Source organism: Dromaius novaehollandiae, chromosome Z, assembly GCF_036370855.1.
Source record: "Dromaius novaehollandiae isolate bDroNov1 chromosome Z, bDroNov1.hap1, whole genome shotgun sequence".
In the NCBI taxonomy this organism is placed as follows: Eukaryota; Metazoa; Chordata; class Aves; order Casuariiformes; family Dromaiidae; genus Dromaius; species Dromaius novaehollandiae.
The window spans coordinates 22,629,711-22,654,536 of record NC_088132.1 but is presented as its reverse complement, the minus strand read 5'-3'; the positions used below and the strand labels follow the sequence as shown (position 1 = coordinate 22,654,536).

At 39.5% G+C, this 24,826-nt stretch overlaps 1 protein-coding gene across 2 annotated transcripts in view; it reads right to left on the bottom strand.

Annotated features, from left to right (window-relative positions):
- Positions 1–3,355: 3,355 nt before the first annotated feature.
- The window catches only part of ADAMTSL1 (ADAMTS like 1), a 462,450-nt gene continuing 440,979 nt past the window's right edge, over positions 3,356–24,826 (bottom strand). For both annotated transcript variants that reach the window (XM_064502670.1, XM_026097815.2), the window contains 6 exons: positions 16,096–16,296; positions 14,339–14,519; positions 10,512–10,719; positions 7,294–7,403; positions 6,110–6,330; positions 3,356–4,476 (listed from right to left, as the gene is read on the bottom strand). In XM_064502670.1, coding sequence (XP_064358740.1) covers positions 4,370–4,476; positions 6,110–6,330; positions 7,294–7,403; positions 10,512–10,719; positions 14,339–14,519; positions 16,096–16,296 — 1,028 coding nt within the window. In that variant the 3' untranslated portion in view covers positions 3,356–4,369. The remainder of the gene's footprint in view (positions 4,477–6,109; positions 6,331–7,293; positions 7,404–10,511; positions 10,720–14,338; positions 14,520–16,095; positions 16,297–24,826) is intronic.

Sequence of the window (24,826 nt, the reverse complement as noted above, 5' to 3'; positions counted from 1 at the left end):
GTTCAGTACTTCCGCTACCACTTCCAGTACTTGTTTAGAAGCTGAAATAAAGAACACACTTAAGAGCTCTGTGGCTAATGGCAAAAATCAGGATTCATGTCTTGATAATGTTGATAGACTGGCAAAGAGGTCCCATACCTAGTAAAGACAAGAACAAAACATCAGACCAGAAAGAGAAATCAGACATGCAGTACAAGAAGTGGGAATAGCTGATTAGCAGCTGTATGGAAAGTGCATAAAGTGACCAAGTCAAAACGAGAGGCTATTGCAAGCAAAAGTGTTGCTCTGAAGGGTGGTTGCAAAATATCCAAGACTATTTTTTCTGTTCTTGGTGCTGGTTGTTAGTTGGAGTGTGTGTCCATTTTATGGGACCAAATCAGAGAGAATGCAGCCAACCTAAAGACAGAAAGAGGAATGGAAGATTTAGAAAGTAAGGTTTATGAGAAAAGCTGAAGGAATGAGTTCATATAGATGACAAAATGGAAGACTAAGGACTGGGCAAGAGGAAGGGGAAGAGAAGGAGCCTTCTAATACCTAAAAGACAGTTATAAAGAAGAATGAACATGTGTTAGCTGTCTACCCACAGAGAAGATATTAGCTTGGGGAAAAAAAAAAAAAAAAAAGGCTTACATTACAGCCAATATGATTTAGGCCATAGAGTAGGAAAAAAATTTCCAGCTAAAGGTTACCTTGGAAAGCTCTGCTTATAGCTTCTATGATTTTAAGAGCAGGGTAAACATACATGTCTGGAATAGTTTCACTGTGCTTACCTTGCCACAGAGCACAAGGCTGGATTAAATGTCCTATTGGGAACCTTTCAGCACTGTGTTTCTGGGCTTGTTTTGCAACTGTTTAGAAGCATTCTTCTTCCTTAAGTAAAATCAGTAGGGAGAATAAAACTGGAAGCTTGCTTTGATGCCTTTTTAAGGGTTTTTGCCTTGATTGATAACTACAGCTGTATACATAAAAAGAGAAAAATTATTCTCTTGGAAACCTAAGTTGACCTGCTGTTCATAGTAACACCAGCTTTCCTACTTGTATCACTCAAAATGAATGACAGAATTCCCACTGTTTTCAGCAGAGTCGGTTGGCAATCTTGGGTCTTCCCTTTTGCCTGCATTTGTGTGTGTGCGTATGTGTGCATACATGCATTTGTGAGGTATTCCTCACCTGCTGTATAGATGTTTAAAAAGTATAGGCAGGAACATCATACTAGGCAGCAAAACCACTGTCCCCTTTTAAAAGTTGCATCCATTTATCTGAAAAGGGCTACAGCAGAATCAGCTTACTTTTCAAAACTTGATTTTGTCTTTGCTAAGAGTAAATGCATTTACTTGATTCATGCTTTGACTGTAATTCTGATCATGACTATGATTTCCTCTAAGTACATACTTGATGCTTCAAGGAGTTGCAAACTCCTTTAGTGAAGGCAGTGAGGACCTACAAAAAAAGACTGAAGTATTAGGGGTTGCTTCATTTCAGAAGAGGCTGAGGAGAGTTACAGTAAGTTTCTACATGGGAAAAAGGAATACACTTTTACTGAGCCCCATTGGGCTAGGACCAGCAGTGATGGCTTTATATTTCTACAAGAGCAATATAGTTTAGATATTAACAAAAAAAAAAAAAAAAAAAAAAAAAAAAGACTAAAGGAAAGCTAAGGAAGCATTAAACTAGATCTCCAAGACAGGGTGCAGAATCTCAGTGACTAGAGACTTTTAAAAAACAAATTAAGAGAGTTGATCCTGCCTTGGGGACTTTGTGTAACAGATGTCTGCAGCTACTGTAATAGAGAATAAGGCCAGAGGATACCACAAACTTTGCTACTTCATTTGGCTTTTCTTTTTAAGATTAATAAAGAACACATCAGACAGTTTTAGTTAAATAAATAAGCTGCATTATCTGTAAAAAACTATATAAATACAGTTGTTGGTTTGTTTTTTTAGTGAAGGAAAGCCTCCTTCTATATAATATTCAGTAATTATTATCTTTCTGAGATACTACCAACTCACAAATCACAGGACAAACACATGAAATTACATTCATACTGTGCAAAGGCTACACAGTGGCCTCTCTGGATCTGGTCCTTCATGTTTATCCTATGCACAGTTAAACAACTAATAATTCAACATGTGATCATCTGATTATGTTTCACTATTAAACAAATGTAAATATTTCCCCATACTCCTTTTTGTTAACTACAGTATAGAAACATCCACCACATTATTATTATTATGAATTTGTCCTTCATTCCATGCATAACTATCATTTCACAAGTTAAAAACACCATCCCTCCCTCATGTCATAGTTTACAAAGCAATCTATACACAGTGAAGCAGATCCCCAGTTAAATGCAAGTGCTATTAAAAATAAGAGAAATACACTATTACCATTGATTTTAGAGAAGCAAAACTTTGGGAAGATTCCCTCCCGCCCCTAATAGTTTTATCTGGACAGCATAATGTACACTTATTAATATTGCACTTTTTATACAAGAAATCCTAATAAATATACACAAAAGATATACATTTACATACATAGAAAGACATTCTTTTTTTAAATAAAAAGTTACACTGATGCTTAGCAACACTATTTCTTGAAGACCCATTTGTAGTGAGAGTTCTTTGCCAGATGTGTTTTGGAATAGCCAAATTAGGGGCAGTTTAACATCATTAACCTGAGACTGACATCAAAAGAGGACTTTCAGGTTTGCTGAGAAATCCACGTCATGGAAGCTGTAACACAGCAATGCTTTAACATTGTTTTACTAACATACCACAAGGGATGAGTGCTGCTGGGAGTGACAGGAGAGGCACAGCCAAGCCTTTAATTTAGAGATCGTCTTGAATCCAAACCCCAGATCCAGAGAGCTCTCCTTTAAAGTTTCATGACACTCAAACCCCAATCCTGCAAATCTCTTCCAATTTTAAGGTCCTATTCTGAAACAGGATGACTATCTCTGAGGAGGGACTGCCCAGGAACTAAAAGGATGAAACACTGCCTGATTACCACTGCAACTGGCTGGGGTGAAGATTCACAGTCAGCATGCAAAGTCATATTGTGGGAGTGATGTTTGAGTCTCACTTTTTAGATCATCTCTGCAGGGTGTTACATATGGGTTTAAAAATGCACTTCTTTAGAGGACACATTTTGTTGTGGGAGACAGAGAAAGAACAGCATCAGTCCTCTGGGACTGGTGAACCCATTCTGCTTCTACCTAGCAGGAATAGCCAAAACAAAACATAAACCAGTTTGTTTTTACTACTTGACTGAAAGGCTTGGCTGTCATGAGAGAGAAATTCTGTACTAGCAGGACAGGAAAACCCACTTCCTCAAATTCCTTACTAAGCCCAAGGTCTGAAAGCACCTGAACTCTGGCAACCAGTACTGTTCTCTACTCCAAATGAGTGTTAGCCAGATGCACTGTGCTAAGCAGCTTCTGTTACCACAAACATTTACTAGTTTTCCTGCCTGTGCTCTGTACAGGACAGTATTGGCAGGTTTGCATTACAGCCTGTCAGTAGCAGATAATTCTTTCTCTTCTCCTGAATAATACTTTGTATCATCATTTCTCTTTTATGCTGGAGTCTGCCTCTCCCTAGCCCTTCTGCTGCCACCCCAAGCCCAACCCCCAGTGAACTTTCTCAGATATAGTTTAAACTCATTTGCATTACACAGCAGTGTTCAACTTCCTCAGACACCAGATGCCAAGTCCTCAAAAATACTTACAGGGTCTCCCACTGAAATCATGTGAAGGCCAGGGATGAGAGGGAGAGAGAGGTATTGAAAGAAAAAAGGAACCCAAACTTGGATGCAACAAGTAGATTTATAAAGCAAAATCATATATCCCCAAACTTATCCCCAAACACTTATATCCCCAAACTACTCAATGATAAATGAAGTATCTGCACACTGCACAGTTGAACATCTACTTCAGTCTTTTTTTCTCCAGTACCCCACGATCTGTCAAGTTGTTTGATTCTTTGATTCACGTTGTAGTAGTCTGATATGATCCTAGAAGTTGACGTAAATCAGCTTCCCCATACATCTCCAGGTGTGTATATGGTTTCTGAGACATCTCCACCCTTCTCAGATCCATCTTGCTGGTGGCACATGACTCATCTATTCTTTCTGGTCTACCACCATGACTGTATTCTGCTACATTCTGTCTCCCAAACTTCTAGGTGGGAAAACTTCTCAAGTCCCTTTATAACAATGGCTTTGTAAAATGTTTCTTTTTTGTAAAAGGGAAATAAATAAATAAAATGAAAAAAATGAATTCCATCCCATTTGTATTTTCTTGTAAGAGTCCTTGCCACAGTGAAGCAAAGGCTGTGATTCCCTTCTTCCCCCATTTCCTTTGCTTTTGTCTTCAAGCTTTTCCACAAGTCAGACAGCAACGTGATTTGAACTGGGTGAGCTGGCAGAGTTTGAGCTGCTTCACCTTCTCGCAGTATCTTGTGGTGTCTCTGCACTCCACTGGCATAAGGGAAACCAAAAGAAGAAATGGGAATGAAGCAATGAATGAAAGATTTCCTATCTGAGAACATTTTGCTGGGTGTCCAGGAGGAAACCAAAACAACTTTGTGTCAGGAGGTCTCCCCATGAACCTGATTTACTTGCTGCAAATACTGAGTGGAGAGTTTATGCAGCCAAAGGCTCAGAGGGGAACAGAGTGGCCAGCCATTGGGTCCAGAGCATGAGGAGGGGTTCCCAGTCTGTTTCAGCACTCCTGACAGCGTTTCACCTACCCTCATTTTGGGGAAGCTGTCACTTCTCTGGAAAGAGTTTCATCCTTTTTCTAGCTGTTGTTAAATTGAAGATGAATAGTAAATAAAACTGGAAACTTATTTAAACAGAGTAGATCAAAGGCACTCTGATGTGTCCAATCTTGTGCACTTCACAAAGACATGCCATCCCAGCTGACCACGTTTTGTGTTCTGCTTTTCACAAGTATGTTACAGAACATCCACCCCAGGTGAAGATGTTAAGATAGTTCAATCTCCTTTGAGCTTCTCTAAGCCTTTTAGGTCCCTGGTACTATTCAGACAACTTTTGAGCCCACAACCTTCTGTTGTTGAGCCTGTGGTTGGAAAACTGTCCGGTAACTCTGCAAGTCCTCCTGTGTGTTGCAGTCTCAAGGAGTCTCACTTCCCATACTAAGGCACGGCTGGGGGTGGTTCAGAGAGTAGTATGTGCAGTTCACTCCCATAGTATCCATGCCAAATAACTCCTTTCCTGACTAGATGTAGGACCCTTTTATGTAGCAAGAAGCAGCTAGAGGGACAGCAAGGATCTTGCTCGGTACCTTCAAACTTCCTCGGTCCCTTCCATTTTCACTAAGGAACCCATGTCTTAGATCAATTTGGACCTACTGAGTCCTCATTTTCCTCTAGAGAGAGGGACCATCAGAGCTGGTGTGGCAGTAGCCAAGCGCAGGCTGGTTCTGCTTCTGTTCATGGATCCCAGCTCCTGTGAAGATTGCACTGGAACTGGGTTGCATGCTAGAGGCTGGAGTTGTCCTTTAAAATCAGCAAGTAGGAGCCATGGCAAATGAAGAGACAGTGATTTACACTTGTGCTGCCTGGTGTTTCCCAGGCAGATGCTGATATAACAGTGCTTGGTTTCAAACAAGGCACATCTGTTCTGTCATCCCCCCGCAATATGTATAACTTGTCTATTTCTTTGGCAGGCCCAATTAATTGCTTGTCACCTGAAAGCAACCTCCACTCCAGGAATTCAAGGCATTAACTTGCTCACTGGGTTTAGACTTATTCTTTTTTATCTTCAGCCAACAGTCAGTTTATGACTCATGCTTTTGTTTCTGTCTGTATCATTAATGGAAAGTTAAGCCTGCACCAGTTATTTCCCATACTATTAGCTAGGGGCTGCAATTCCAGTTCTTAGAAAACACCACCAACAAACAGCAATGGGCACCATTCACTGCAGGAATGCTGAGTTTTAGACACTGCATTCTGCATGTGATCAGGCTGATGGCTCCCCAGTAAGCCCAGCTGTGAGGCCCAGCATTGCACTTCTCAGATGCAGTTTTGCACTGAGGAGCTGCACTCCCTCCCACTTTGCACCGCCTCCCCTTCTCCCAGAAACGTACTGTTTTCGCAGGGTGTGATGTTGCAGCGTTGCCAGTTTGCAGGCCGTGGTCTCCAGGAGCAGTAGTGCTCCAGCACAGGTTTGTTGGTGTGGATGTGCACACATTCCACGCGCCGGGACTGGAAGCCGTAATTCCCACACGTAGCCGTACACACTGTCCACAGGCTGACTCGCCAGTGCACGCCACATACTTCAGTCCAGCAGTTCTGTGTACTTAAAGGCCTGGAAGAAGAAAGGGAAGAGTGGCCCAGGATCACACTGCATAGGAAGCAAATGCAAACCGCTCCGGGTAACGTGTAAGCTCTGGGGACTGCAAGCCTTGCATAACCAAACATAATCCATTTGGAGCATCATTTGGGCCAGATCTTCACTGAGTGCAAGCTGAGGAAACTCCAGTGGACTGAAAGGCCACTTTTATAACTGAACTCAAGGACCAGACCCTCCGCTGGTGTAAACTGGTATAGTTTTAGGTGGGTTACATGACCATTTGAACTACTTGAGGAGCTGGCCCAAATAAGTGCTTAATTATCATATGCTGCCCAAAAGCCCACTGAAGAGTGTATGAGTGAAGTGGGCCAGTAAACCCAGCAGAGCTTTGTTACTTTTTCATGGCTTGACAAACAGGAGGAACAAGAACTGATAGTCAGAAGCCCTCCTTTTTCCTTCGACAGTCTCAGAGAAGACGTGCAAGGCACACTTGGTTACTACTTAAATGCCACAAGATAATGAAAACATATGACTGGGAGCCAAAAAGCTTATCATATTAATTTTTAGTCATAATTAGGGTATGTGTTTAAGTCTCATGTAAAATAACTATATCTTTATAATGTTAACAGTGGAATTTATCTGCAGGAAAGTGTAAGTTATGCCATTCTTTTTTTTTTTTTTTAATTAGAGTTTGTGTTTAAATGAGAGGTAATGCGACTGGCAGCCTTTCAGTCAGTGTTTGACATCACTAGAAGAATTTCCAGTTGTTGGTCAGTGCATTTTTATTCTGAGGCTCATAGGAATGAATACTGAAAATCTAGGCCTAAATTTGGTGAGATTAATACCATACCATGTAACCACCCTGGCTGCAGCATGGCTTGTTACATAGAGAAAAAACAAAAGATACCAAGTCACTTTGCTCATTCAAAATCTCTGCAAAGAATAGTGGTTTTCAGTCATAAAAGATTTATCTCCTACCTTGGCAAGGCACTGCATTGATCAGAAGACACCAAAGTCCCATCTTTGGTCTGGCAAAATATCTGTCTGTGTTGTACAGCCAGTCGAGGTCCAATGCAAGGCCCGTTACACTACGAACAGAGAAAAAAAGTACTTAGAGGAGGAAGAAGGAAACACATATTCCCTTTTTATCAGGTGGTTGAGGAAGTAAAGAGAACATTGCTGTGCAGTAATCATGAAGCTTTCAAGCACTTCCTGCAGCTCTGCAGGCTTTGGAGGCTGCATGCATAGTCATCTGTGTCCTACCCAACCCTCCTCCAGCAGTATTAAAACTGCATTTCTATAACAGCTCTGTAGATTTTTTCCCCTCTCTTCTTTAATAGTTCAATCTTAAATACATCCGTTATGGCAAATAAAATGCTCTCATGTCATTAGCCAAAAGCCTATGCTCCATACAGGAAATCTCAACACATTCCTTTTACTGTGCATTTTGCAGCTTGCACTATCACACTTTATGAGCAAATAATTAATAAACAAGAACATATTATCCTCAAATTAATAATCTAAAAGCACTGCAGAACAATGAATGAAAGCGGCAAGCATGACGAACATAGCAGATCTGCAAGCTTGTTCCAATACTGCCATTATCCTAACATATGCAAGCATGTCAGTTACAAGCTTGCTGTTAAACTCTTTCTGCTCCTCTCCTTAGATTAAATCATAATTAGCAGAAGGCATGAAGCATGTGATTGTGTGTGTGTGTTTTTCTTTTTTAATTAAATTAACCCATAGGAAACTCTTTGGTTTCTAAGTACGTGGAAATTATATTCAGGAACAGAATGAGGGTTTGAAGAAAGGGACCTTAAAGCAAGGACAGAAGACATTCTGACAGCACAGAGCTGCTGACCTAACCCTCCTCCCCAGGCCATCAAGAGCCCTGTTTTATCCTGCTGTACCCTCCTCACACAATACTCACTTCTTGCTGCTATTTCTTCCCTCCCTGACAACTGGAAGAAAGAAGCAAATGATTGACAGTTTTTCTGTTGCACCCAGTCAGCCCTGGGCCAGTCTCCTCATTGAGCAAGGTGCATGGAAATGTCCTTTACTGAAGTATGGGGAGCCCTTCTGCAATACCTATACAGGCTAGCAATCCTCACCACCACCAAGCATGAGTGAACCTTCTTGAAGCACTATGTGATTACAAGGAAACCCAGACTTCGGAGGTCAAACACTCCACAGAATTCCAGTTACAGTTAAATCAAAGAAGATGGAAGGGAAAGGAAAAGAATTAATTCTGGAGTGGGGAGAGGAGGTCGTCTGTTTATTTTCTTTGTCCTCTGGGAAAGTTAATCACTGCACCTGGGCAATATAGACCTCAGTGTACGCTATGATACTACTTAGCATGTCACTGATACTCAGCCAGAGATCTGTTCCTAATGATAATTTAATAATAGTCTTGTAACTTGGAGACTGAGCTGTATAGGCTCACATGAAACTTGAATTTTTTTTAAGCCATGTAGAAGAAATATTGTATTATTATAATTCGCAAAGGTCAGGTATAACAAATGAATTCAGACCTCTTTGATCATCTTAACTAGGTATGCTGTCATGGGGAACAATATAACCCAAAAAGATCTACAAAGCAAGGGTGTGGCTTTGTGCAAGGATAATCAGTCCTTACCTGGAATTCCAAAGGGAGTAAAAATAGGGCAATATGCTTCTTTCTTACAAAAGAATTTTCATGTTTTCATGTTATCAATATGATAACTTTATCTACCTTCATGAGAGAAACTTCCAAAATACACAGGCAAGAGCTTTAATGAAGTTGTTTCCAACACCAGTTGGAACAATAGCAAGTTCTAGCTACTGAAGACACTTTTTTCAGCCAACATTGTAGAAAACGGATGCTGCACACTGTATTGTGCATATTACTTCAAGCAAACACAGAACACGTGGTTAATGACAAATTAGCGTATTACTTGAACATCTAATAGCATGAGATAGCACTTACCATTGTTTTCAAATTGACTAACCACACACTAATTAGGAAAGGATACAGAATATTTCATTGTAGTTCACTGTTTATCAAGACTGATAGCATTACTCTGGGTGATTATTTCGTTAGCTTCTTCTTGAATTGTACTAAACCTAACTTCCTTATCTTTACCTGACTCATTATTTCAATTAGATGTTTGACTGCTTTGGATTTGTCAACTGTTTTTCCTTATTCCCTTTGAAAATGCTTGTTCCATCAAAAATGATGAAAATAATATTGGCATCTGGCTTTAAGGTCTAGCAAAATTAGCTTCTGTAGTTTCAACTCTGCCTCTTATTTACCCTTCTGGAGTGCTATACCCCCATCTAAATCACCACAATGAGTATCATCGGGCTTAAATACATAGGTTTCTACCCCCAAGTCTGAACTGTTGCAGACTCATGAACATTCACATATGGCTCAGTCTTATGGGAGTGGAGGGAAAAAGGAGGAAGGCATATAGCAATGATTGGTCCCAGGTTATAATTCATAATGTATAGGTAAGCATCCTTTCAGGAAATCTCATAGTGCACAGAGAGACAAAGACAAAGAGAACTCTTCACTGGATTTCCGGTGACAGGAAGATTTAACTCCAAATACTTTGGAATATTTGGTATTTATAGAGGGAAACTTTTAAAGATCTGATCATTGGATGAAGCTGTAAGAACAGAATTTCAAGATCTGAAAATCAGCACGAGGTAATCTTAAAATGATTTTAGCCCTCCATTCTGCATTTTATCATGAAGCAAATGAAGAAAGCTCCCACTTTAGGAGGTTCTCAGGCAACATAGGAAACCTTGTAAAACTGGGTCGTTGCAGTACCTATCACAACCACCAGTTCAGCCAAAACTGAAACACACTAACCAGGTGGTAAGAGGAATTGTTGACTTAGAGAAGAACATTTCCCATACATGTCACCTGTTACTGAAAGAAAGAAACTGAAAGAATAAACCTTTCCAGTGAGGACAATACACTGGTCTGCAGTGAAGGTCCTGTTTACAGATAGCTCTTCTAGGGAATATACAGGAACTTCAGTACCCAAGGATGCAGTGCATCAAATACAAGGTTGACAGAGCTGAGGAAACTATTTGCCTCCTCAAAAGCCTGTACACCATAATGTAAAAATACCAGGGTGCAAAATTACTTATATTCCGTCCCATACTACGAGGTTCTCATGTCCTTGGACTGCCTGCTTGCTCCTTACCTGGCCCCAAGAGGAGGCCACCCACTCAACACAGGGCTGTCTGTTACAGTTTTGAGTATCCACAGGGTGTTTGGATCCCTGGGCACAAGCATCACTTGACATTGGGACAGAATTGCCTTTAGCTGTCAGTCGCTGACACATCACTCGCCGAGTCTGGATGCCTCCGCCACAACTCCGTGTGCAAGCAGACCATGATGTTACCATCCATCTATTGGAGAAAGGCAAAGAGGTCAGGGAGCAGACACATGCTATAAATGCAACAGTTGCAGGAGCACCAGTGTCAACAGAACTTTACGGATTGGACTGAAGAAAGCCAGCCATGGTTTGGTTCATTTTGGACACAATCCTGGAAGGTGCTGAGTGCATCTTCCTCCCATAGTAGTTACTGAAAATTGACCTCAGGGGGTGAAAGCTGAGAAAAGAACACCTTTTTCATGTCAGTGTCTCTTTCAAGTTTTTTGGGGCCTAGAATTTACTTTTTTTCTGTAAGGCTGTTTTTAAAAGCTTGGTAAATATTTCTAGCTCAGACACTGGCGTGGGGAATGGCTGCTTTTACACCACTGTGCCATAGAGACCTTGGCCACAAGCTACAGTCACAACCCCAGCAATGACCAACTTGTTTCTACTCCTCACAGGGAATCCTTTCCCTGTAAAGATGCTGGAGTAGCCCATAAGCCACTTTGAACTTGCTGCTGAGAGAAGAGCCTGCTAGCTCCTGGTGGTCCTGGCCCACTCTGTTATCTCCTTGACAGCTGGGATAATCCAGAAAAGCCTGAAGGTTGCTCAGGGATGGGGTTGCTGCATAGTTAGCCCAAGGACAAAGGACACTTTTCTCCTTTCCTCTTGAGATGCACTGTGCATTCAACAGTTGAGTCTGAGACTCGGGGGCAATACATGCTAGGGTTGAAAAAAACCAGTCTAACAAGTTAAACAGCTGCAGCAATAGAAAATGATAGCCCAGGTTCCTAACTTTATCAAGAGTGACAACATACTTTGTATGTTTAAGGATCATTAGCCTTCTTCCCTTGTATAATACAAAAGAGCCAGGATCTCTTGCTGCAATATGCTACCACTTATTGCTGGCTGTTAAGCTTCTCTGTGAAAGAAGCAAATCCCTTGAGAACCACCATCTGTGGCTGTATTCATACATGCAGGCTGTCAGCAATGGTGAGGCCTGACAGTCCAAAATTTAGGTCTGCACATGGGAAGTAGCCAATATGCTCATGAGCCCTTTCCAACACAGTGGTGAAACATTCATACAGTTTGAGAAAGGGGTACTGGTAGGAGCAAGAGGGAGGTAAGTGATTACTAGTTTCCTGAAAAGATCTATAGTCAAGCAGTTTGCTTCATTAAGTTTCAGGATACTCTGCAGGATTTGTGTGTTACTGGGAGGAAAATATTGCCTCTCATGTCCCTGGCCAACAGCAGTTATGATTAACTTACAAAACAGACTATAGGTATTCTCCAGTCTCATGGCAAGGCATCCACTGTCATTCACTAGCATTCTGCAGATGATTAACTCCCATGATTGCAGAAACAAGTATATAAACAAACACATTCCTGATACGAAAAATAAAAATAGTACTACTTTTTTCATGAAGTTTGATGAAGTTGAAACTGAAGTTTCTCTACCCATCATCCAGCTCTCTCTGCCTTTCAATCAACTTTTATATCCAAGCATACATCTCAGCAGTTTCTCAGCAGCTGAGGGAGGAGTGTGGGTCACATTACAGCTCAGGAAAGGGATAAAAAGACATATATCATTCCCATGGAAATCCTGCCATCTCCAAGTCAAACTAGTGTTAATGAGCGTGTTTCATATTTCGTTCATTCAGCTGGCAACTCAGAAAATACATGCTTGAAAAGAGGGACAGGGGTATATTACTGAAGGTAATTAAACTGAACCTTGCCTTATACCCAAGCCATAGCTGAAGTGGTTAATCTGGCTACTTTATTCTCATCAAGTTGCTTAGCACCACCACTGACATCAGATTAGATCCTGTTTTTTAATATATGGGTACAACTCTGGAATTGCTCTGCTTGAATGCGAGAAGTTGCACTAAATTTCTGCTAAGATCCTGACCATTTTGCAAGTGCCTATATACTGAAACACAGTCTATGCACAAAGGAAATAAGCTGCAGGGGGAGAAGGCCATAAAAACACAGAATCTGGAAAGCTCTTAAACACATCTCAGCTGAGGAGTCACTGAATTGCGGAACTATGGCATATTTGACATGAGCAGGGTAGAACAGTACACCGACTCTCTGTATAGATGCTTAGGTCAAAGTCTCTTTTGCAAGAAAGGGCGGCAAAGGAGGAAAGCATTTTGTCTGGGAAGGAAGGAAAAGAGAATGGGAAAGACCTTAGTAAAGTCAGAAGTCTTGCAAGCTGTCCTGGCTCAAGTGTATTTAACTGAAAGAGAGCTTTAACTTATGACAGCAGGTTTCAGTCCCCAAGAAACTACAAGCTAGCAAATTCTAGGAGGAGGCAGAGCTCAGTTTGACCTTCTTCATGCACACTGCATCCAGGGATATGTGCACCTGAGAAAGTTCAACCCATACAAGTGTTTGGGGCTATGCACTGAGGTGCTGAGAGAACTGATGTCCTTGCAGGGTTGCTGTCTATTGTCTCTGAAAGGTTGTGGTGATTGAGGAGAAAAGATAGAATCTGGGGACAAGTTTTGCTTTGAGTCAAAATGTTTCTCTATGATTTTACAATGAGTGGTATCAATTGGTGTGGAAAATGCTTTGCAATATTGATGTGCTATATTTTTGCACTGCATTTTGACTAAATGTGAAACAAAGCTGGAAGTCAATATTCAAATGCACTAACCTGCCAGAAAGATTTTGGCTCTCAGTTCAGATTTGAAATTTGTAGCTTATATAGACCTATGTTTAACTTTGACTTATTTCATTTTTCTGATCTCTTAAAAATGAGCCATCACATTTTTAAGAACATACAGAGCTCAAAGGAAAATGGTATTAGTCTAAGACATCATGCCTTTTTTAAACAAGTTGACAGAGGCTCTATGGTAGTCAGCCATCTGCCTTATCTTTCCTAACCAGAGTCAGCTATTGGGACTGACTTGTTCACTAGGGCCTAGATTATTATAATTGAGCCTGTATTTCTTCTGCTCACTTTACAATCATTTCTACTGTATGTGGAGCATATTAAAGTTACACCAAGAAAATACACAGATATCAGGTCACTGTTTGTTTTCTAGTGAGGAACTGACCTATAAGGTCCTGAAAGTCTGCTAGTACTTGATAGCAGCAGGAGGACATCAGTTTCTTTTACTTTACAATTTCAACTTACAGTAATACATGAAGGCTCCAATTAGGATGAAATCTTTCCTTTGATGAAGTAAAACAATAAGCAGAAGGTACTGTCACTCCCCCAAGTAATTTAAACTTATGGTGAAGATAACAACAGTTTAAGCACCCAGTGAGATTTGAAATAGAGACAAAAATTGAATTTCCTACCTCACCACAAAAGCTGAAAAGCATTCTTGGCTACTAACACTATCTGGTAAGAACTAAAAAATACCATTAGCTTGTGAACTTTGCTAATAAAGAATGGGCAATAGCTCTTGTGTGCTCTCCTAATTATTGAAGGAGTAGACAAAGTCTCTGCCATGTACTGTCCATGTTTTCCATAAATCTCAATACAAACTCTTATCTCTCTAGGTTAAGCACCCATAAGCTCCCTTTTAGTCATGATTTTTCCCCAGACAGCATTAGAGAGGCTATGACAGCATGCCGTCCACTGCAAAGAACTACTGAGGGCATCTTAACGGCAGGTATGACATCTTAGCATATGGACAAACCGTGAAGGGCAGTCTCTCCTGTTACAAGGGATGGGCTGCAGGGCCGGCTTGGGCTTCTCTTTGCAGTGGGATGTGTTGACTTCAGTCCCATCCAGTAAACACCGCAGCTGGGGCAGCTGCACCCCTTTGTGGCCGCAGGAAGCTGAACAAGCCATCAGCTTGTCCACTGACCATTGGTATTCTGCCAAAAAGAACAAGATAGCCATGTTAACACTTAAGAACAGCCAGCAAGAGACCCTTACAAAACACAAGGTGAGAGATGTTCTCCATGATCAAAGTTACAGTAAGATATCTGGACTCAGTGCCTCATGTGAACGGGAGCTGTTTATGCCTAGAAAGCATCAAGTGGTGGACAAAGAAGGAATGAAATTCCAGCTTACTTAAGCCATTGACTGTCTTTGGTATAACAAATCTCATTCTTTGGAGCTAAGAAGTATCAGACGTGGGAAATAAATGACACGGTACAGCTGTTAAGGCATTAGCCAGTGATGCAGGGCATTGCAAATCCCTGCATTTATACAAATTTAATTGGGTAATTCATTAAGCCTGTCTATCTGTAGCTATGTGTAAAAAGGAGTCAGAAGCTTCAGAGGGCCATTGTGAGTGTGACGCTGTCAGATACCATGGCATTGGCAAGCATGTAAGCTCCTGGGATGCTGCTGAAAACAGCCTTACGGTTGATGCGTGTGGTATACCTATCTCTAATGGAAAAGTCTAATAGCATTTATATGAAAACAAACCTTTTCAAAGACTTCTGAAAAAATAAAACAAAGGGAATTTTATAGTGACACAAAAAGTAGAGCATCATTAAAAGTAATATAGGAATGATTTCACACGGTACGAAGGTCTTCATACTTTTTTCTTAGACTGTATTTTTAGTGTCCAGTGATTTCTTCCTAATACAGTCAGTCAGATATTTCCATTCGGCCTATGAAAAAAAGGCATTATTAATGCTTGTAGTAGTACATCCTTTTGTCCCTTTGCAAAAGGTCACCAAATCCCATATCACAGGCCTCCAGATGGTTCAGAAGGCATGCTCAGACCGCTAGATTTTTAATAGCTATCAAACTAGTATGGTCTGATTAAGTCCCTAGAGCTCCAATGATTCATTCCAGTTGATGATTTTTTCAAGTGCTTTCACATCATGAAAATGTATTTCAGTGTTTCAAAGGATGTAAGTACAGAGTTTAGTAAATAAACTTGATTAAAAAAAAAAAATTGATCCCTAACAATTACAGCAATGTAAGCTGCATGCTCTTTTCCAACCCATCTCTACTGCTCTGTTCTGTGGCTTTATTATTGGTACGTACTTTCAGTTTTGCTTCTAAGGTAAACATAACAAAGTGATGGCATTTTTCCAAAGGAAGGGTTTTCAAGCCAGAAGAGAGTATGAAATAGTGATTTAAGAAAATTAAGGGACAGGCTTATGATTTAGAAGGTTTGATCTATGATACTTTTGTCTTCACGTTTCTGGTTGGCTCAGTATATGTAGGTGCAGCTTGATTCAGTAAGTGCTATGTGCTCAGCAGACCAGAAATACCAGGTGTCATTCTGCGAAAGTGAAAATCAAGACACTCCAAATTAAATACTCAGTAGGCTTGCAAATCTATCTGGTCAGTTAAACATAATAACACCTATTTGCTACTGTGCGTCACAGTCATAGCTTTAGAGCTGAGAAATCTGGAATAATAAAGGCAGTGCAAGGAAGGCCAAGCCAAGAGCTCCAAAGAACAGCAAGACTAAAACTGGAAAGGTACCTTGTATTGCCAGGGACGTTTTCTGTGTGAGTGAGCCAGCCTCATTCTCAGCAAGGCAGCTGAATTCACCTTCCAGATCATCACTAATGTTAAGTACTTGAAGAATGTGACCTGCTGCCAGGATGTGGTGTTTCAGATTGAGAGGCTCACCAGCAAAAAGCCAGGTGATGTTTGGAGTTGGATGACCATTCACAGCACAACCTAAAAAATTGGGACATGAAATAAAGCTGCTGAGTGTGCATTTACTGCACTTAATGCAAAATTAAATGATTTGAAATGATCAGAATTACGGAAAAAAAAAGCTTCCATCCAATTTCATGCTCATTTTTTCATAATCAAAGATAAAAATGCTGTGGTAGTGATCACCTTCTCATCAGCTGAAAGAAAAACCTAAAAGCCACAACAATATCAGCCACATAAAAATCTCAGATCACCTCAGAAATATTTATATCAAGCCTTCCATGATTCCCATTAATTTAGGTCATTCTCATTTTAGTATTGAGGAAAGTAGGACAGGAAAGTTACATACCTAGCATAAGCTATGGGCATGTCTGAATGAGAGACACAAACAGAACGTGGTCTCCAAACCCTCTGTGTAAAACACAGAGTCACCCTCTTCTCTTGTTTTTAATGAGAATATGTCAAAATTCAGAAGTGTCTGTTACACAAAAAGTGTATTGAAAAAACAAAAAGATTATAAAATCGAGCCTACAAAAGGTCACAAAATACCAGTAGTAAGACAATATATGCATGTCTTAGTTTTCTCAGCCACATTGCTCTCACATGAATTAGTGCATATGTGCAATTCTCTTACCCCCCCCCCCCAAAAAAAAAAAACCTGAAAAAAATTGCCATCCTGAAGCATCATTTCGACGTGCCTATGGACCATCAGCAAGGCTGATGAGGTTTAGGTTCACAGTTCAGCCTTTGCCCTTTGGGCTAATAGAGTAAGAGTATCCATAAGTTACTATTTCCAGTGGTCCTCAAGCCAGCTACACACTTTGCCAGTTTCAATGATAAGTTGCTTACAAAAGCAGATTTGTGAGACTTGTGTATCAAGGGAAATGTTCTAAGCTACTTTTTCAACAGATGCGGACTTTGGGTCTATTTAAGAGTTGTTGGAGTAACCATTTCTGTTACCTTCTTTTATTTAACAGATGAGGCTGTTAGGCTTTCACTCGTCATGGCTGTTCTGCCTAACCTAGGCTAATCATACTCAAAAAATGTTCTGTGACTTCCTGTCAGCAATCTCTTACAAAGCCAAAGCTACCACTGCTGTAATGCAGCATGTACTACATAATCTTGCAAAACCTTGCAGTGATACTGCACGTACTGTTGTCTTTCTGATGTTTCGCCATTATGTTCTAACTTCATCAAGTGATTCATGCACACAGGTATCATTTTTATTTGAAGGACCTTGACTGACACTAAAAGAGAGTTTACATGCATGGTGCACAAACAGGTAAGAAATTACAACATGAAATGTAACCAACAACTCAGTCAGCAATCCTGAGGAGGAGTATCATTAAAGTCTACATACATAATCCTACTATATGTTTCAACTCACAGAAGAAGAGACATTTTATTTTTGTCTTTATTTTTCATTCTCATACTTAGAGGCAAGAGAGGTTACAACTATGATTTTTTTTGCCAAAAGATCTGTTCTTCAAACTGTATGTGTTTTTATCACTGGTACTTTCAGTGATATCCCGCTTCAGAATGCCATTTTACTCCTGTGGGCAAAGTTGTTATGCAGAGCCCTTGCCCAGCATCATAGCTGAGAGGCATGTGCTATACTACTACATCAGTCCACCAGGAGAGATCCTCAACTGACATCAATTTAGGAAGCATCACTGCTACAGGATAGCTAAGATGACTTATAGGAGCTGCAATCAGGATTCTATTTAAATATACATTTCACTCTTAAAAATTTATCTAGACCTTATTGAGGTGTTTATCACTGCAAGAAGGAAACTACCATTTTCACTAATCTACCCTGAAGGCTGAACAGGTGGATTTCCAAAACATGGTCCAGACCAAATCCTGAAGCAGACTCAAAGAAGCATATCACACTGTTTGCAAAGTTTTAGGGATGAAAGAGAGATGTAACAGTGAGGACTCTCGTTACCCTTCTTTTGGCTTTAGTTGCTCCTCTAAATTAACACTAGAAATTGGGCTACTGTAGCCTCTTCTTGTCTAGCTTTTGCCACTTCTCATACCTGTGCAACCAGATGATCCTGCTAGGTTCAATTACACTATTTCTGTAGCATAATATGCTGCCTTGCACACAAGAATTGAAGCTTTCTTGCACTCTCAAGTAAATGAATGACATGAAAGATTTCAGTGTAACTGGTTTAAGGATACCAAAGTTAAAAGAAACAGAAAACAAAGTAATATAACAGTAAATGGATAAACTTAAGAATAAGTGGCTGTGTGACTTTTGCCTATAGTATTCCATCTATATAGCCATGACAACTGACAAACACATGCTGTGAATTCAGTTTTACTATTTGTATTTGCAAAACAGGCTGCACAAATTAAATAAAGAAAGCAGAAAGGTCAGTTTGATGTTAAACATAATGGAACTGAAACTGACTTCTGTGTGCAACTGATCCTAGTTTGTGCACTTTTTTCCTTTAAATGTTTTATTGCCAGCCAAATCAATAGAGCCCTCCCATCACTGACTATTTTGCTTGCCATATATACTATTTCTTCTTTCAAAGTGTATACGTAAATATCAACGAAGGAACAGCTTGTAATCAATAATATGAAGGAAAAAAGAATGAACCCCCTCTTCCCTTGGTATGTGTTACCAATGGGTAATTATTATTTTTTTTCCACATTTAACAATAAAACCTTACTGACACCAATGAAACTCATATGTAACAGATACTCTTCATTTGCGTATGCAGAATGAGCACCAACCACATTTCACAAGTGACATTTTCTACACATTTCCCATTCCTAAGCTATGCGATAATGTGTTATGCATACTAAATGAGAACTAGAGCACAATAAGAAAGTATGTTCCAAAAATATCCCTGTCTCATCTCCCAAGAATAATTTTAATAACATTAATGTAGATTACCAACACTTACTCTCTATTTCTTCCCATCTTTGTGGACACTGACTGCTTTATCCTTCCAAAGCTTAACACCTGTCCCTAGAATGCAACAAATAGCCTGAGAACAAAAAACTGGCTTTATTTCCAGACAATACAGCTATTACAGAGTGTAAGTATATCAGGAAGAATATGGGGAGGCAGGAAGGGAACACTGTTTGGGATGGTATCTGAGTATTGAAGGCCCTGGCATGAGAGGACCTGTCTTCATCAGTCCTTCTTAACTGCTGAAAGAAAATATTGCCTTCAGCCTCCCATTCCAGGTCTGCTGTGACTCTAAACTGATTCAAAGCCAAGATAAGTCACAGATGTGCGAAAACTGGAGAAAAAAAAATCTAATATAAATTACACTTTCTGGTAGGGAAAATGTTAATATTTCCAGGATAACAGGGGTGTATTTGGAGGGGGAAGACCAATGTTTTAAATGCTAATCATTGCTTGAGAGCAAAGAATAAATTCATACTATAACCCAAATTCAACTCTCCATTAGACCTGTGCAACATTCACTTTATGACTGTAATGGTAAAAAGGCTTTGGGCTACTATGCTAAAGCTGAAAAACCAAAATACATAGCTTACATGACTGTTCTTCCTCACTTGCAGATTTGAAGGATAGAATCAAAAAAGTATTAATTATGCTGATTACAGGATTCCTTTTAGTAGCCTGCTACCTCAAATCAGCAAAGAGGTATGATAAGCAATGGTGAAAACATCAAATATAATATACAAGTACTAAACATAATTTGGAATAAAAAAGAAAATACAAAACTGCCTTTAAATAAGATACTTATTCTAAAAACATAGATTGTTTTCATGCATTTAAATCTGTCTAACAAATAGCTCTTTAATCTATTTGTTGACTTGCTGATCAATCCCAGAAGATCTTTCTAGTATGTATTAAAAATGAACCCAGAGCGAAGAGTTCAGTTCCAGATGACGAGTTTTCTTTGAAAGTTCTTTAAGTGGAATAAGTCTTACAGTCTGAGTTCAACAGACTTTGCTTTCTTCAATCTCAGTCTACTTAACTTTCCCGTTATAGTTAAGCAGTACAGAGAGAAGTAAGCTCACCTCTTCTATTCTGCCAACAGCTAACGGAGGCACACAGAGGTGCACTTCTTCTTACTCAGGATCCAGCCACAAGTCAGTAGAGGAGCTGGCAATCAAACTCTTGTCCTCTTAGTCTCACTCTAACATTTTAATCTTTTGGGAAGTCTATTTAAGAGATAGGTCTGGGCAGCAAAGCCTGGATATAAACACATGCTATGGTATGCAGTTTGGACACATTGGTACTCATGTTCACCTACATGCTTGCACCTAACAGTGCAGTTTTATACACACTGTTGCTATTCATCAGTAATCAGTCCATGCAATAAGGACAGATGTATGTGTTGTATTACTTCTGAATACTTTAAATCAACTACAATAGCCTGACTTCTTTAACAGAAAACATCTCAGTTGGTTAGTGACTGCATGTTTCAGGACATCACAAAGTATGATAACTGTAGTTTTTTCACCGAAAACTTCAGTTAGACTTGCTAACTAGAAAGCCTATTTCCCTTTCTCTGCAACCCACAGACATGTACCTAACCAAATGTAAAACTAGGAGATGGAAGACGATTGCTAACAATTTGCAATCCTGGTATTTTAGAAGAGGAAGGGAGTGATTTAGAAGCTGAATTAGTAGTTAAATTAAAACTGAAAGAAAGAAGACTAAAAAAACCAGTTCTATGATTCTGTATACATTCTACTGAACTCTGTACCAAAGTGTGCTAGATTAGAAGACACCGTGTTAAAGCAACAAAGATAATGCAGCTATAGGATATGAAACCTGACAGTATTTCCATCATAATCTCTACACTCAAAGAGTTAAAGAATCGTTTTAAAATAGAAATGAGCTCAAGGATGAAATGAAATCCTGGTAATTTTATTTGCCTTGAACAAAATGGAAAGAAGCCACAGACCAATTTTAAATGAATATGTTTGGTACTGAATTCGATCCAACTGATGTAAATCCAGTTTTGCTGTACTTCCTGAATTCACACTATGTAAGTGAGATCAGACTGCCATATAGAAAAGCCTCAGTAATTTCCTGTTATACCTATTTTTTTTCTTTAGGTGATTGAAATGAGAAAGGCATGTTAAACTTAAAGGAGGTAGCTTTAATTATTGCTGCCTTCCTGTATCTAACATACTGAAAAAAAATTACCAGGTTTTGTTAAACTTATAATTTTATCAAATTGAACTAAGTTGAAGTAGGATCATGTCTTAAAATCATTACATAAAGCCTGTTTTGCTGAAGTGGCAAAACTAAAAGAAAAGTTCTTATAGCTTTAGTTAAATTGGAAAGATTTTTCAGTGTAATAAAAAGGGTAGATTTAAACAGATAGAGTTAACTCAAAATGTTACACAAGCCACTTAACCTCTCACTGCTTTCGTACCTTGGATAACATACTCTAAAGGATACTGTGATCCTTGAAACCTCCAAAAGAAAGAAGTAGTGTAAATGTAAGTATAACCTTTTTTCTTAATGATAATTTAAATGAGGCCAAACCAACATGAATTTACGCTAGACAACGAGTTATATATTTAGGCATTCTTGAAAGAAGGCAATTCAGCTGATGACAGTAGCTTTTAAAAAAAGGGCATTTTAAATAACTATTCATGGCTCCAAAGGAGCAGTTTAAGTTTATTGTATTAAATATGACATGGCTTTTAAACAATTCTCAGAACACTTAAACCAGTTACCCAATGCCACACATATCGTTGCTATTAGATATCATTTACATAGCACTGTAAATTTACATCGTATTCAACAAACATTGAGTTAGGCCCATTCCCTCCTCCACAGAGGCTGTAAAAAATGTTCCCAAATATACAGCCACATGGTGGGCTTATTAAAAAAACAAGGCAGTTTTCAAGATGTAGTAGTAATACTGTTTTCAAAAACGACACTGATTTTGAGAATCTTACACACTGAGGATCCTCTATTACAAGGACTGGTTGGAAAACGATTATCAACAATAAATCATGAAACCTAAGCCTAAAAGAATGGTTACAATATGCTGAAATGCCTCCTCAGCTAACTCTATTGAATGAATGGCAAAGACTGAAAAGTTGTGTACTTCAGTGTAAACCTCTGCTCCACCACTTCTACAGCTCCAGGAGAACTGTAAAAACAACTCTTCGGCGGAAAAATAACACTCTGAACAGGCATGCTGAGCAATCACTGAGCAACATTGCAGCCCAGAGAGCTCAACAGTAAGGCACAGAAAGAGCTAGCGCACAGTATGATCACCAGCCCAGGCAGTAAAGGGCATTGCTGCTGTAGAAGCACAGAAAGCCTTTCTATATTTATTAAGCTGACCTAAACCTGCTACATCCTGTGATACCAGCAGCTTAGGAAACTTTTTGCAGTGCAAGAAAAATAGCAAACAAAGAGCAGAGAAGGTGGAGGGCAGGTAGGTGCAGGAAAGCAGTGCTGCTTGCTCCAGAAGAAGCTATAACTTCTGTCTGGTTAACAAAGTGCTTTGGCTGTTTAGGTGAGGTTTTGAAAAACAATACTTGAGAGGAGAGGGTGTTTCAAAACTATAGGGGCCTCAGATCAGAAACCCCACAGTGTTTGAAAGGTCTCTTGCACGTACCCTAGAGCAAAGTTGAAGTTCTGCAAGAGGCTAAAAGACCTTTTGCATGAAAGAGTCAACACAATGACAGATCCCTACACTGGGATACTTGTGGTGATTCTGATTCCCCTAGTTTTTCACCAAAATTTGCCTTGGTGGAACTGAGTATCGTTTATATCTGTGTAAAAACAGAATCTAGGCCAGTGGTCGTGGAAGGGCTTGAAGCCATGAGTTCAAGGGCTGCAGTTCTTGCTACAGAACCAGAATGAAACAGATATAGCCCTGGAGGCCAATGATACTATTTTAAGTGGTAGCATTTTGAACCACTGCTACAGAATGTTGCTTCTCCCACTAGTTCATTCATGACACCAGACTGAAAGAGCACATCGTCTTGAGGACCTTGCTCTTTTAACCATTATTTAAGGCTCTGTGCCTTGCTCTTTTAACCATTATTGCTTGACAGCAATAGCAACAGTGCTTGATTGCCTGAAAAATAAGTACTATATGAATGAGGTCAAAATGTTTGACCAGGCAAAGGTGTTACTGTGTACTGAATGTACAATATGAAATGTACATAACACGCATGACCAAAAGCAAAGTCATACATTTCAGTGAAAATGTTAATATTGCAGTCTGATGTAGAAGGAAGATTCTGCAATACTACAAGAACTTTGTACAATATTTCTCATGGAATCAATGTAATTGTGTCTGACTGGGGAATTAATTGCCATGATAGAGGCATACTCTGGATATGTGTGCAATATTTGTGTTTGGCTTTAATTCTGATCTTTCTGGAGATGTAACTAACATAGGAATTCTCGTAACTCATGTAACAAGGCAGAGTTTTTGTGGAGACAGAAATGAATGGGATGGACAGCTAAGTTAATTGGACAGATTATACCATGAACACACCCAGAGCTTTATCCTTATCACAATGGAAATACTATTTTTACTACATATAAAATAAATTTTCTCAAAAAACATTCTTTAGCATTGAAACTCCAACTTCTAAAACACACTGATGTCCACTTTATTACAGAGAGGGAGGAAGAGGGGAAAAATTGATGTTGTGATAAATAGTTTTTCAGATAGTCATGATTTTATCAGACTGCTACTGCACACCTTCTGCAGCTGTGTGTTTCTCTCTCCTTGGGGGAGTGCAGGCATTGGTTTAATCATAATTACTCAAGAGTTTTCCCTTTGCTGACTCTTTGTGCAGATTGTAAATTATTTTGTATTTCTACTTCAAATTTTTCAACTGTAACAGTAACTCCAAAACCTAGGAAAATCTAGAGGAAGCTCATGGTAGGGTGGGAAAGAGGAAAAGAGAGTAATGGAAAATTTCTGATGTTTCAGGCAGATATATTCTTGCTTTTGTGTATAACTCTAAGCATTGCAAGAGATTGACATTGGTGGGATCAGTTATTTTCATCCGGTTCATTTATTATTTTTCACAGTGATTTTGAACAAATACCAATACTATATTTACAGGTGTTTTGGCTCAAGAGCAAGGCACAGAGCGAGCAATGGCAGCACTAACTTTTCTGGCTCTGCTAAAAGAGTTCAGTCTTGATGGCGGCATACTTGAAACATGAGTCTGAGCTGTTTCTTCTTCTAATGTAGCACATTACATGGTACTTGTCTCAATATAATCCACTCCAGAACATCCAAAAGGTTTTAGGTCAATTCTTTTGTTCAGCAACAAATCTAGATAAATCTTCAGAGAGGCAAATAACAACTACAGAATTGAACTGATCCACTAGACTGAAAACACTCATGAACTCCAGGCCTTGGCTCTAATGCAGCTGGTGCTTTCAGCGCAAGTCATTTATTCATATTTGGAAGGCTGGCCACTGCGAGAAAGGTGTCTACAAAAATTATGTTTTAACTCTCTGTCTTCTGGGACCTCTTCTGGGCATCTAGAGTGACTTTGGTAGAAAATTAGTGGGAAATACTGTTTTTGGTAAAAGGAAAATGAGTAGGAATACTAT